The sequence below is a fragment of the Saccharomyces eubayanus genome, chromosome XII (assembly GCF_001298625.1).
Source record: "Saccharomyces eubayanus strain FM1318 chromosome XII, whole genome shotgun sequence".
NCBI classification, from domain to species: Eukaryota; Fungi; Ascomycota; class Saccharomycetes; order Saccharomycetales; family Saccharomycetaceae; genus Saccharomyces; species Saccharomyces eubayanus.
The window spans coordinates 254,499-267,080 of record NC_030971.1 but is presented as its reverse complement, the minus strand read 5'-3'; the positions used below and the strand labels follow the sequence as shown (position 1 = coordinate 267,080).

General features: G+C 39.9%; 9 protein-coding genes across 9 annotated transcripts; 3 read left to right on the top strand and 6 right to left on the bottom strand.

Moving 5' to 3' along the window:
* Positions 1 to 76: 76 nt before the first annotated feature.
* SPC3 (signal peptidase complex subunit SPC3) lies at positions 77 to 631 on the bottom strand (the record flags this gene model as incomplete). Its single annotated transcript, XM_018366657.1, has 1 exon — positions 77 to 631. The coding sequence occupies one exon, from the start codon at positions 629 to 631 to the stop codon at positions 77 to 79; it is 555 nt and encodes a 184-aa protein (XP_018220496.1).
* A 256-nt stretch (positions 632 to 887) lies between these two features.
* SND2 (Snd2p) lies at positions 888 to 1,436 on the top strand (the record flags this gene model as incomplete). The annotated part of the gene is made up of 1 exon (XM_018366656.1): positions 888 to 1,436. One exon carries the CDS (start codon positions 888 to 890, stop codon positions 1,434 to 1,436), a length of 549 nt encoding a protein of 182 aa, XP_018220495.1.
* A 91-nt stretch (positions 1,437 to 1,527) lies between these two features.
* PER33 (Per33p) lies at positions 1,528 to 2,349 on the bottom strand (the record flags this gene model as incomplete). The annotated part of the gene is made up of 1 exon (XM_018366655.1): positions 1,528 to 2,349. The coding sequence occupies one exon, from the start codon at positions 2,347 to 2,349 to the stop codon at positions 1,528 to 1,530; it is 822 nt and encodes a 273-aa protein (XP_018220494.1).
* Positions 2,350 to 2,546: 197 nt separating this feature from the next.
* On the bottom strand, positions 2,547 to 3,542 carry BMT6 (25S rRNA (uracil2843-N3)-methyltransferase; the record flags this gene model as incomplete). The annotated part of the gene is made up of 1 exon (XM_018366654.1): positions 2,547 to 3,542. The coding sequence occupies one exon, from the start codon at positions 3,540 to 3,542 to the stop codon at positions 2,547 to 2,549; it is 996 nt and encodes a 331-aa protein (XP_018220493.1).
* A 289-nt stretch (positions 3,543 to 3,831) lies between these two features.
* RPL22A (60S ribosomal protein eL22) lies at positions 3,832 to 4,603 on the bottom strand (the record flags this gene model as incomplete). The annotated part of the gene is made up of 2 exons (XM_018366653.1): positions 3,832 to 4,188; positions 4,592 to 4,603. 2 exons carry the CDS (start codon positions 4,601 to 4,603, stop codon positions 3,832 to 3,834), a joined length of 369 nt encoding a protein of 122 aa, XP_018220492.1.
* Positions 4,604 to 4,975: 372 nt separating this feature from the next.
* FRS1 (phenylalanine--tRNA ligase subunit beta) lies at positions 4,976 to 6,763 on the bottom strand (the record flags this gene model as incomplete). The annotated part of the gene is made up of 1 exon (XM_018366652.1): positions 4,976 to 6,763. One exon carries the CDS (start codon positions 6,761 to 6,763, stop codon positions 4,976 to 4,978), a length of 1,788 nt encoding a protein of 595 aa, XP_018220491.1.
* Positions 6,764 to 7,190: 427 nt separating this feature from the next.
* REX2 (Rex2p) lies at positions 7,191 to 8,000 on the top strand (the record flags this gene model as incomplete). The annotated part of the gene is made up of 1 exon (XM_018366651.1): positions 7,191 to 8,000. One exon carries the CDS (start codon positions 7,191 to 7,193, stop codon positions 7,998 to 8,000), a length of 810 nt encoding a protein of 269 aa, XP_018220490.1.
* A 337-nt stretch (positions 8,001 to 8,337) lies between these two features.
* Positions 8,338 to 9,747, top strand: SHM2 (glycine hydroxymethyltransferase SHM2; the record flags this gene model as incomplete). The annotated part of the gene is made up of 1 exon (XM_018366650.1): positions 8,338 to 9,747. The coding sequence occupies one exon, from the start codon at positions 8,338 to 8,340 to the stop codon at positions 9,745 to 9,747; it is 1,410 nt and encodes a 469-aa protein (XP_018220489.1).
* Positions 9,748 to 9,869: 122 nt separating this feature from the next.
* On the bottom strand, positions 9,870 to 12,416 carry MNL2 (putative mannosidase MNL2; the record flags this gene model as incomplete). The annotated part of the gene is made up of 1 exon (XM_018366649.1): positions 9,870 to 12,416. One exon carries the CDS (start codon positions 12,414 to 12,416, stop codon positions 9,870 to 9,872), a length of 2,547 nt encoding a protein of 848 aa, XP_018220488.1.
* Positions 12,417 to 12,582: the final 166 nt, after the last annotated feature.

The window sequence follows — 12,582 nt, the reverse complement described above, 5'->3', positions numbered from 1 at the left end:
ACTGCATATATATCAAAAATCATGTAAATAATTAACAAAAACTGAAACAACAAAGATAAAGTATAGTAGAATTGATTTAAACTTTTTCTGGATTCTCTACGGTGACCGTTTGATTACCTACTGTTTCGCCGTAAGTTAACAAGCCAACCCATGGTTGAATGTTCCAATGTAATTTGAAAACTACGTCCTTATTGTCGAACTTGGTATCTTCAATATCCCAAATAGAATACTTGGACCTTAAATCGTTTACCTCAATTACGGCGTTATCCTTGCTTTTTATGATCTTATCCCAAAAAGTGACTTCACTGGCTATTTTGTCACTACTGTTATATTCGGCAGTCAAATAGACAAATACCTGCTTTGTATTCCAATTGAATAGGGGAGTCAAATCTGTATTTAGGTCGAATTTAATCTTCATATTCTCCTTTGGCTTGCCTCTTTGTGAGCCGAAGTATCTACTTGTTCTTACGTTGATTAGTGTCTTCACATTGTCAATATCACTAGGTAGGGAGAACGCGCTGTTATTGATTAACTGGTAGTAGGAAGATGCCATGATAAACACAACAATTACAATCCCTAATGAAAAGGCATGATTCGATACATTCTGAAATCTTTGAACAAAGGAGAACATAGTTCCAGATACGTGTATGCGATCCTTGTCAACTATGCGGAGTCTTTGTGATAGAGCTTATTGGGTGTACGATCGTAAACATGTGTATACGTACACTAACTGTCACGAAATTGCTCGATCTTATTCTGCGCCTTTGAAATAAAAAATTTCAGCATAATAAAATAAATAAAAAAAATGATAATAGATGGAAAAGGTATACATATGTAGTGTTTAAAAGAAGAAAAAAAGCAGTAAAACAAGCGTTGGAGTCGTCAATATGGCTGGAAAAGCAGGAAAGAAGCAAGCTAGTTCGAATACGAAGATAATCCAGGGCTTGTACAAACAAGTTTTCCTGTTTTTAGGGATGGCCATTGTACGTCTTTTAATCTCTTATAAACGAACCTCGTTTGGACAATGGATTAAATTGGTGATTTTGAATGTTCCAATGTTCATTGCGATCTATATTATCGTGATATCCGGTTCACCCAAGTATGACGGGAACCGTGTAGTGAAGCAAGGTATAGACTTGAAAGATGACTCTAATTTGATATCATATTTCTTCGATTTGATTTATTTATCACTTTTTGGTAACGTTGGTATAATAGCCTTCAGAACTTTTAAATTTTGGTGGTGTTTATTACTGTGTCCAATTTACGCAGGCTATAAGCTATACGGGCTCAAAAATATGATTATGCCTGGCGCTCAACAACAAACACAACCAAATGATGGCCCAGATGCCGGCGATGGCAAGTCAAAGTCTAAAAGACAGATGAAAAGGGAGAAAAAAGGTGACAATGACTCTAAAATCAAGTACAAATATCGTTAAACATATGTATATGCTATTTCGATCTTGTTTGTGTTCTATAGAGAGGTGTATATACAGAATATGGTTATGTATACTTTAATGAGCTTATTTTCTATACAGGTATTTTCCAAAACACAGCCATGACGAAATTCTTATAGCCACTCCAGAAAAGGGAAAAGTATGGGGGCAAGGTACGGCTGATGTAGGCATCCAATCTAAGAACGTATTGCTTAAAAATCTGTCTTAAGGATTCGCTTTGTAAGTACCGTAACTTGAAGAACCACAGGTACGTCAAACCGGCTAGGATCGTACCAAATACCTCAAACGATGCATTTGACCTTTTTATCACTAATAGGAAAAGGTTAAAGGGCAATAAGAAAAGGCCCACGCGCAATCCGCAAATAATTTCGAAGACTTGGGCCATCTGTAAGAAAAACCCGTTGTAGTTCTGAATGAACACTGTTATTTTGGAGTTCAACAGATTTTTCAGATTATGTGGTAACAATGGTAGAAATGGTAGTAGATTTTCCTTGAAGTAATTTAGGAAGTGGAAGATAGAAAAAATAACAGGACTGTATAATGAGCCGCTGATTATGATGTTGAACTGTGATAAGATGAAGAGTATGAATAGCATGGAAAAGTACTGCAAATTGTCCAATTTTTTGATCTCTTGTCGCAAAAGCGTGATATTGAACTTCAACTGGTCGCTTTTAAAGAATTGGTAAAGCACGATAGCATATGTAATGGCTATATAAAATAACGACCTCCTGTAGCATGACAATTGGTTTTGTTTAGACGTGATTGAGAGATGAAATTGTATAAAGTTAAAGATTGTTAAAAAATGGCCAACAAACCAGTAAAACTGAGGTTGTTTTATCCTTGATTTGATAATGGTGCCAAAGGGTGCCATGGGGCGATTCTTAGGAACGGTCATACTTGTGTATACTGTCTCTTTCTAATTCCAGGGTGAGGCTGATCTGTTCGTGGCCCCTTCTTTATTCGGATTCCAAATCGAACTCTCAGCTCTCTTTTTAGTATTTTTTACGCTTTGGAAGAGAAAGAAAAAAAAAATTTTCTCAATTCTTTGAAAAAATCAATGGCCAGAAAGCAATAAATGACAGCAATCCTCAATTAGTTCTTGACGTAGAGACGGTAGAAGAAGCGCATGTTCTCTAATTTGATAGAATAGTCGAGCTTTGGATCCATTCTGTACCAGATGCTGTCGTTTTCTGATATTAAAGACCATGGGCTCGTTGTCCTTTTGTCTTTTCTATTACCCACTAAGATGGTATCGATGAGGAATTGGATCGGGAATTTTTTATCATTGATCGTGATGTGTGAGTAACTACCAGCGCTTTCTAGGATGAGAAGATGGCATCCTGGGGCACAGTTCTCATTCAAGCGTTGTAAAAACTTGATACTTTCCACTTTCTTCTGTGTGAATAATTCATTTGTAGTGAACAATAGGGTTATTAGATTAAGGCTTTGGTACATCTTGATATCCTGTGGTTGTGTCATTTGCAGGCAGTCTCTGTTGACGAAGTTGACATTGAATGCTTCTGCTTCCCGGCCGTCGTATAACCACTTCGATTTTATCGTGGCCGTTAGCTTTCCGATAATGGTAGACCAATCAGCAATATCCACTAGTTCGATGTTCAGTTTCCCAGGCTCTTTCCTTTCCTCATTGCTAATTTTCAAAGCAGAGGCAAACTTGGACGAAAAGTCTCTTGATAAAGTAAATATGCTTGCTAATGCAACCAGCTCACTTCCAGCGCCACCTCCAACGCATAATACGTTTGAGTCTTGGCTTTCAGTTTCACATCTGATGATCTTCAAAACCTCCGGAAAATGAGCCAATACAGAAGCATAACTTGTGGCTCTGGAGGGTGACCAACGACAACAATACGCCATTCTTTTCAGGTCATTACTGAAAGCGGCGCTGTAGTCTCTATTATAAAGGTCAGTTTTCACTGCCTGTATCTGCTCACTTAATGGGGTGTTTTCTTCGTCCTGGTCTTTGGGGTACAGTTGTTCGAGGAATGTAATCTTGAAAAGATCGATTATCTCTTGTGGAGGCAATGTGGCTTCATTATGAACAGGCAATTGGGCTACTCTCTTAGGAGTCATACTTCCTGTAATCGTTGATGTGTCTTGGATATGTGTATGATTCTAGCGAGGCATTCTATCTATGAAGGAACCATGAAACTGAAAATATTTTTCGAGCCTTATTTTAAAAAAGTGAAAGACCCTGAGATGAGATGCCCTCTAGCTCAAAAAAAGTCAGTCAACTTAGCTTTTTCTCTTTTCTTTTTTTTCGAAGGATTATTAATTCGATCCACTAAATACATTTATTAGGTTTGAAAAATTTAATTATACAAAAGAAAATTATGCTCTATTTAAAATAATATTAATGAATTTATTCTTCGTCTTCTTCTTCTTCTTCTTCTTCTGGAGTGACTTGGTAGAAGGCCAATCTGTATTCGTTGGTCTTGGTGGAGACGAATCTGATCCAGTCTCTCAATTGGTTCTTCTTCAAGTACTTCTTGGTTAAGTATTTCAAGTACTTACCGGAGAACTTAGCAGTGGAAACAACAGTAACAACGGTACCATCTTCAGTGACAGTGACAGCGTTACCCAAGTTACCGACAGCACCTTCAACCTTGATGTGGTCGATCAAGTACTTAGCGTAGGAAGCTGGGTCAAAGACACCGTTTTCAGTTGGAGAAGAGACGTCGACGGTAAAGGTCTTGGTGATCTTTTGCTTTCTGGAAGTCTATAMAAAAAAAAAAAAGGTAGAAATTAACAATAAATTTCAAAACGAGGTACTGTTAGTAAAACGAATTCCAGGATTTCTATTTCAATCCCAAAACCACAAAGTTGCCTACTGCTATTAACAATCACATATGAGAACTCAAAACAAAGACATTTGAAGATATTGAATAAAAACGAACGGGAAGGAGTCGGAGAGTGGAGACCGAGTTTAATGTTCAAGTCAGTGAATTTTTAAAAAACAGAAAAGCAACTAAACACATAGACGCTTATTCATTCGTACATTTTATTTTCTTTTGATAATTTGCAATTGGTTGTTTCTTGTCATTTCTGTGCAATCGATCGTTACAATAACAGCAAAACAGACACTTCGTAATCGGGTGTGGATTCCATTAGTTATATCATACGTTTGGGGCCATTGTTTCTTAATCTGTTGTTTTGATATCTTTTTATTTGAAAATTACTTTAAAGAGTTTAAAAGCCTAGTCTCATATATTAATGTAGGTAAAGGATAGTTGAAACTTTTCGGAAACCCTTAGCCAGAATATGCGTCGCGGCATGTTTTTTCGTCAAAAAAGTCTTAAAAAACAAAAAATTGAGTTAGATGTATGGATGTTTTACAAATACAAATGTACTGGTGTACTGGTGTAAAGCAAGAACTGTCCACAAAGTAACACTATTATTATAACTGTTAAACAATAGCAATAGCAATGGCGTCACGCAAAAAACAGTAAAATTTATGTGTGTATATATATATTTTTATAAAATCAACAAATTTTTAGAACATTACATTATAGGAAGACTTCGGCATTAATCTCTACGAAGGACGCAGCGAATGGGACGTCGAAGTTCATCATGACTTCAGGATGCAAGACACCCAGGTGGCCGATCTGTACTGGCTTAGCACCTTCTTTGGATCTGAACATAACAATGGCTCCTCTTCCAGGGAAGTAGGTCTTGACAGAGTTGTCTTCTTGGATCCAGTAACCTCTACCGGATGCGCCAGCACCGTAGTCGGCAATCCATTCTGTTCTGAAAGTCTGCATGATCTTACCCAGTAAACCTTGGATGATTTCAAATCCTGAATTCTTACCCACATAAATCGCAGCCCAGTGACGTTCATTGTAAGCCTTTCTTTCAAGAGTTTCGTCTTTGAAGACAACATCACCGGTTTCGAAGACTTTGATTGGCAATGAATGCTTTCTGTTTTCTTTAACAGTCTTCAAGATACCTGGTAATAGGGTGGTTCTCACGACTTGGTATTCCAGAGTCTTTGGATTGGCCAATTTGACTGCTAGGTCATTGTTGTCAGGCTGCTTCAAGTATCCGAAGTTTTCATCATGTGAACATAAGGTCAATGGCAAAACTTCCAGCCATGAGGCTTGGGATGATGCAATTCTGAAGATGTCAGATATCTTGTTGATAGGCAGTGGTTTGGCAATGAAATTGGCATTGGATAGCTTCTCACCCTTTGGTAGATTGTTGAAACCGTAACCAACAGCAGCATCTTCCATTATATCACAGGCGTGTAAAATGTCTGGTCTAGTCACTGGAATGTCAACGTGTAAAATGTCCTTGTCTTCCTTGGATGGAACGGCGTGCAATGACATTTTCTTCAAACAGTGTGCGATTTCCTCGGCAGATTGATTTAGATCTAGACAGGAGTTGATGTATTTGATGGAGACATCCATGATCCTCTTGTTGAAGTTTGGTGCCAAACGAGATTGGCCGTTGTGCTCAGAAACAATTTCCACAGGTTCCACTGAGAATGGCTCGTCACAGTAACGTGAGAACATTGTGGTTAATATATTCAAAACAACTTCAGCTTTGGTCTTATCGGTGGCGGTAATATCAATTAGGATATTGCGTGTATCCACGGAGATCTTGGAGTGGTCACTGTTGATCAATGGTGGTAAAGAGCAAATACGGTCCTTGCTGTCCATGATGACTGGGAAGACTGGAGAATCTTCGATGATGTGAACGTATTTACCAATGTTGTTTTTCTGTTCTGGAGACTTGTAGAACTCGATCAATTTGTCACCAGTAAATTCTTGGGTTTGGTTTAATGGCACGAATTTAATATCCTTTGGTGGTAGAGCTCTATAATGGAATGGACCTTCAATGGAGTCCAAATCGTGGGTACCCATGGCAACCAAACTTCTGTTTCTACAAAGATTGGCATGTAGTTTATCTTGCAAGGCAATGAAAGAGGCATACGATTTTTCGTTTAGCTTGATGTTTCTCAACACAGCAGCAGTAGCGAAGGGCCTGATTTGTTCCGTAGATTTGTCAATGATCAACTTGGTGGTTGGCTTGCTTAATTTATAATCGGGCCTTTCTTTACGTTCCAAGTACTCGTTTAGCGCCTGGGAAATACCCTCGATACAAAGCAAGTCGTAACGGTTAGCACTAATGTCGAGCTTCAATTCGGGCTCTTCGCCAGTTTTCAAGGCCTCCTCGGTGGTATCTTCGTCCATTTCGATACCGAATTCAAAACATAATTCGTCAAATTCATGGGAGGTATAGTTCTTGCCCAAAAGGTCAAACAGTTGCTGCTTGTTCACAGAGACGGTAGGCATGTTGGCTCGAAGTTGTTGATGTGTGTTATTCTACTGTGCCTTACTTGGAGCATTGAATCAACTACTAGGCTTTCGAGAAATACATTGAAAATTTTTCATTTTCTACAGCTTTCTTTTTTTTTTTTGGTGCGGAATATTAAGAAATTAGTCACCTCGTGCAGCGTGACAAATCATCAAGAAGATGTAGTTTTATACAAAGGTGTCAGTCACCTAGAGTATTCTCACACTCCACAGAACAACCACGGCCGCAAATTACCGCCCTTGTATGTAAGGCAAGCTCTGCGTGTATAGAATTTCCTTTGAACGACCTTCTTCTCTTCGAAACTGGCCCTTGAGTGATAATGAAAAAATGTGTGAACTTTCCAATTTGCAAGACAAAATGGGAAAAAAGAAGAGGAGCTTTTAGAAAAATACAGAAGAGATCAAGATGAAGTGGTTATTACTTCCGGTCACACGCATAGCAAATATCCGCCCTAGATTTGTATCTCCGTGTATAAGATCCGTTTCACAGTACTTACGACGTCGAACCCTCCAAAATTCGCCCGCAATGGCACAAACACCCGAACTTAAGACCAAGCTGTTCAAGCCCCTGGTCTGGATCGATTGCGAAATGACCGGCCTGGACCACGTGAACGACCGGATCATCGAAATCTGCTGCATTATCACCGATGGTCATTTAACGCCCGTGCAGGCGCCAGATGGCCAAGCGGAGTCGCACTACGAGAGTGTTGTCCACTATGGTCCTGAGGTGATGGGCAAAATGAACCAGTGGTGTGTCGAGCACCACGGCGATAGCGGTCTCACAGCCAAAGTCTTGGCGAGCGAGAAGACCCTGGCCCAGGTAGAAGAAGAGCTGCTCGCCTACATCCAGCGCTACATTCCAGACAAGAACATCGGTGTTTTGGCCGGCAACAGTGTGCACATGGACCGTCTGTTCATGGTCCGCGAGTTCCCCAAGGTCATCGACCATCTTTTCTACCGAATTGTCGACGTTAGTAGCATCATGGAAGTCGCCCGCAGACACAACCCGGCCTTGCAAGCACGCAACCCCAAGAAAGAAGCTGCCCATACAGCTTACAGCGACATCAAAGAGAGTATAGCTCAGTTACAGTGGTATATGGATAACTATCTGAAGCCACCACAGGAGACAGAGTCCCACGAGTCAACTGCGTCGCAGCAACCAGAGTCAACGTCTTCGTCAACCTCTTCTCTAAAGAGGCCACGCACCGATTTTTGAAAAGAAAAAAAAAATTAGAGACATTCTGTGGAATTTTTCACAGTTTTCAAGCGAAACATGACTCTTGGGGGAAAATGGCCATTCAGGCTGGTTTCGGTAGAGGTTTGACTCTACCTCTTCCAGTGTCTCGTTTCTCGCTCGTGTCTAGTTTTTACTCTGTATAATTTCTGAAATTTATAATCATCTTAGACCCGAACCATGAGTCTTCTTTAGCTTAGTTTCATATATAATGCAGGGCTGTTTTTCCTTATTTCACGTTCGCTCATTCATTCTGATTGTAGTCTCTACGTAAGAACATCAGCATAGCAAAACACACTAGCTAAGACTAACCATCATCATGCCTTACACTCTATCCGACGCTCATCACAAATTGATCACCTCTCACTTGATCGACACTGATCCAGAAGTCGACTCCATCATCAAGGATGAAGTCGATAGACAAAAGCACTCCATCGATTTGATTGCTTCCGAAAACTTCACCTCCACTTCTGTTTTTGACGCTCTTGGAACTCCTTTGTCCAACAAGTACTCTGAAGGTTATCCAGGTGCTCGTTACTACGGTGGTAACGAACACATTGACAGAATGGAAATTCTGTGTCAACAAAGAGCTTTGAAGGCTTTCCACGTCACTGCTGACAAATGGGGTGTTAACGTTCAAACTTTGTCTGGTTCCCCAGCCAATTTGCAAGTTTACCAAGMCATCATGAAGCCTCATGAAAGATTAATGGGTTTGTACTTGCCAGACGGTGGACATTTGTCTCACGGTTACGCTACTGAAAACAGAAAGATCTCTGCTGTTTCCACATACTTCGAATCTTTCCCATACAGAGTTAACCCAGAAACCGGTATTATCGACTACGACACTTTGGAAAAGAACGCCATCCTATATAGACCAAAGGTTCTTGTTGCCGGTACCTCTGCTTACTGTCGTTTGATCGACTACAAGAGAATGAGAGAGATTGCCGACAAGTGTGGTGCTTACTTGATGGTCGACATGGCTYACATTTCTGGTTTGATCGCTGCAGGTGTCATTCCATCTCCTTTCGAATACGCTGATATCGTTACCACCACCACCCACAAGTCTTTGAGAGGTCCTCGTGGTGCTATGATCTTCTTCAGAAGAGGTGTGAGATCTATTAACCCAAAGACCGGTAAGGAAGTCGTCTACGATTTAGAAAACCCAATTAACTTTTCTGTTTTCCCAGGTCACCAAGGTGGTCCACACAATCATACCATTGCTGCTTTGGCCACTGCCTTGAAGCAAGCTGCTACTCCAGAATTCGTAGAATACCAAACTCAAGTCTTGAAGAATGCTAAGGCCTTAGAAAGTGAATTCAAGAACCTAGACTACAGACTGGTTTCTAACGGTACAGACTCCCATATGGTTCTAGTATCCTTGAGAGAAAAGGGTGTTGACGGTGCCCGTGTTGAATATATCTGTGAAAAGATCAACATCGCCTTAAACAAGAACTCCATTCCAGGTGACAAATCCGCTTTGGTCCCAGGTGGTGTCCGTATTGGTGCTCCAGCTATGACCACCAGAGGGATGGGTGAAGAAGACTTCCACAGAATCGTTCAATACATTAACAAGGCTGTCGAATTCGCCCGCGAAGTTCAACAAAGCTTGCCAAAGGATGCTTGTAGATTGAAGGACTTCAAGGCTAAGGTCGATGAAGGTTCTGATGTTTTGAACACTTGGAAAAAGGAAGTTTACGACTGGGCTGGCGAATACCCATTAGCTGTTTAAGAAAAAACTTACACCGACTATAAAAAAAAAATAAACATTACTGTATAAGTATTCATTTTCTCCTCTTCCCATTATGTGTATATGTATATGTATGTATGTGCGTACGATTTTTAACGTTAATTTCATTTCTTTTTAATTATATGGCCACCTTGAGTTAAGATGTACTCATCCAATGAAATTGTATCCCCACCACTAAATAGTAACAAGTAATACTTTAATGTTCTGGAAAACCAATAGCTAGGTAAGTCATTGTTTGTCTTTTCACCGTTTTCATAAAATTCCTTTACCTGCCACATTCCCTTGGCACCACTGTTTAATTTCATTAGCTCTCTCAGCAGGATTTCAAACGATTGTCTGCCCATGCTTCTCCATTTTTCTTCTCCGCTGATTCTATACATATAAAATATAGATTCGATAATATTCGAATCCAATAGTCTTCTCGATTCCACTTTGTTGACCCACAATGGCCAGTCCGGATGGTTTGTCCATTTGTAACCAACAATATCATCCTTCGTTATATGCGGTTTGATGTCTTTGCCAAATGTGTAAACTCTACGCATTTGCGTTATTTCGTCATCATTCGCTGCAGTGGCAGACTTTGTTTTTCCAAGGGTGTGGTATTTAATGCTTTCGTTTTCTACTAGTTCGTCCCCTGCTATTATATTTCTCTTTACTCTATGGTTATCTCCATTTGTACCGTGGTTCCAAACTTTGATTCCAGTATCCTGGTCATTTTCAAGGATCTCATATTCACCACCGATAATCATTTGAGATTTGACTTCACTATTAAATTCGCAACCCTCATTTTTGTCGTCAGAGCAAGGGTCCAATTGAAGTTTTTGAGGGACCAGCCCGTCAAACTCTTTCATTAATGCAAAACAACTCTGTGTAATTGTTTCACTCATTTCCAATAGTGACGATGGTAAGATATATTTGCTGTTGACACCGCCTTGAGGGGAAATACGTGAACTTAAACCCAGGATGCCGCCAAGCCTGCAAGAGTTTAATGAAACGTTGTATGATCTTTTCACCGTGACATCCAACTCATTGGTTGCGGGCGTAAATTGAGATTTTGTCAGTACGGAACTTAAAAATTTAACTGTTGGATTTCCCTTTTGCTTGGGGAACATGGGTTGGAAAGTCATGAATTTAAAAATATGACTTATTGAGTACGTTAGAAACATTTGCGAGTCTATTACCGATTTACCATTCAAAGCATTTTCTGCTGATTCCTTTTTCTGACCGCTTTTCAAATTCCTTTTCTCAATATATTCACCATCTTCTACTATATCATCATTGGCGTTAGCATCCTCCGTCGCAGGGTTGGCGTTCTTACTTGATCCGCCCAAAATATCGTAAGAGGATTGGAAAAGATCATCAATCTTGAGCAAATTCTCCAAAATCGGTATTGTCTTTTCATTAATTCCATAAGACTGATATCGAGGTTGTTCTTGAGAGTCGTCAAGCGAAGGAGAGCTCAAAAATATACCTAGCTGTTGACAGTGAACGAATTTGAAATCTTCATTGATGCTTTTCATGATACCGGACCCCTTTATGTGTACGCCCTTTTCAATTTCCCTTGAAGTCAGCAGCTGGCAGCCAGATGCATCTACAACGTCAGGTAACATGAAATCCATATCAAATTCATTATAGGATTGTCGTATTGTGGTGAAAACTCTTTCTACAGCGTCAAAATACTTATTCAAATGAGCGAGCTGTGACAGTCTAATGAATGCGAGCGACATTGTAGTTAATTGACCCGAGGGAGTCTCACGATCGGGAAACCTATTTCTCAAGTCAGATTTCCAAAAAAATCTTAAAATAGGGACCCTATTGGGAGTATCGAAGGACCGTAATATGAAATCTGCCACTTGCTTTGCTTTAGTAAGCAGTCTCTTATCCATGGATAATTCATATGCGGATAGCAACCCTTCAAGTACGCGGTTAGTGACGTCTGGAATATCAATAACTTCTACTGCCAGTGGAGGTATCCGAAAGTCGAAATCTTCTATTAGGTTAACTGAATCTTGAAAAAGCTTAGTTTCGCCGCATAAATACAATGTATCTAGAGAATCAATTAGATCTATGGGCCATGTGGATTCTCTTTTTAATTTACTTTTCAGTAGTAATTGCTCTTGTTCCCACGATTTCATGAAAATTTCTTTGACCTGTTGAACCATGGCAAAATCTGGAGTTAATTGCATATTGTGTTGGACTTTGTGGGCCTCATCCTGGGTTGCGGAAGTTTGAGAAGGCAATGAATATTCAAACAAGACGGCATATTTTTCCTTGAATGTCAGTAGAGATGAGATTGGTGAGTTCGAACCAATTTTGTTGGAAGATTTCCTTATTAGCAGCGGAAAGTACTTGTTTTTCTCTCTTAACGTAGCAGGATCAGACAAATCCAGAATAATATTGCTGTTGCCCTTATCAGCGGAAATTCGGTCAGAAATGGATGAGTGTACGGTTGCAGACTCCAAGTTCGTGGATGTCTCCGTATCGTGCTCGTTGTTGTTTATAGATGGCAGCGAATCGTTTAAAGCATACGAATTTAGGATATCGATTTCATTTTGGAACGTATAATAGAATAATAGTGATATGGTAATGAATAGCAGAAGGACCGATCGTACTTTTCTGAAAAGAGAGTACACTAGCCGTGCTAGGGACATGAGATTTATTTATATGGTAATGGCGGCTTTCCCAATGATTATTCACCTTTTTTCAAGCCTCCGCGCATATTAAAAGCTTCATCTGGCCTTTGTGCTTATGTACCCACGTTTTATTTTTTCAGCTCTTCGATTTTATTTTTTTTTTCCACCAGTTGGGTGAAAAGGC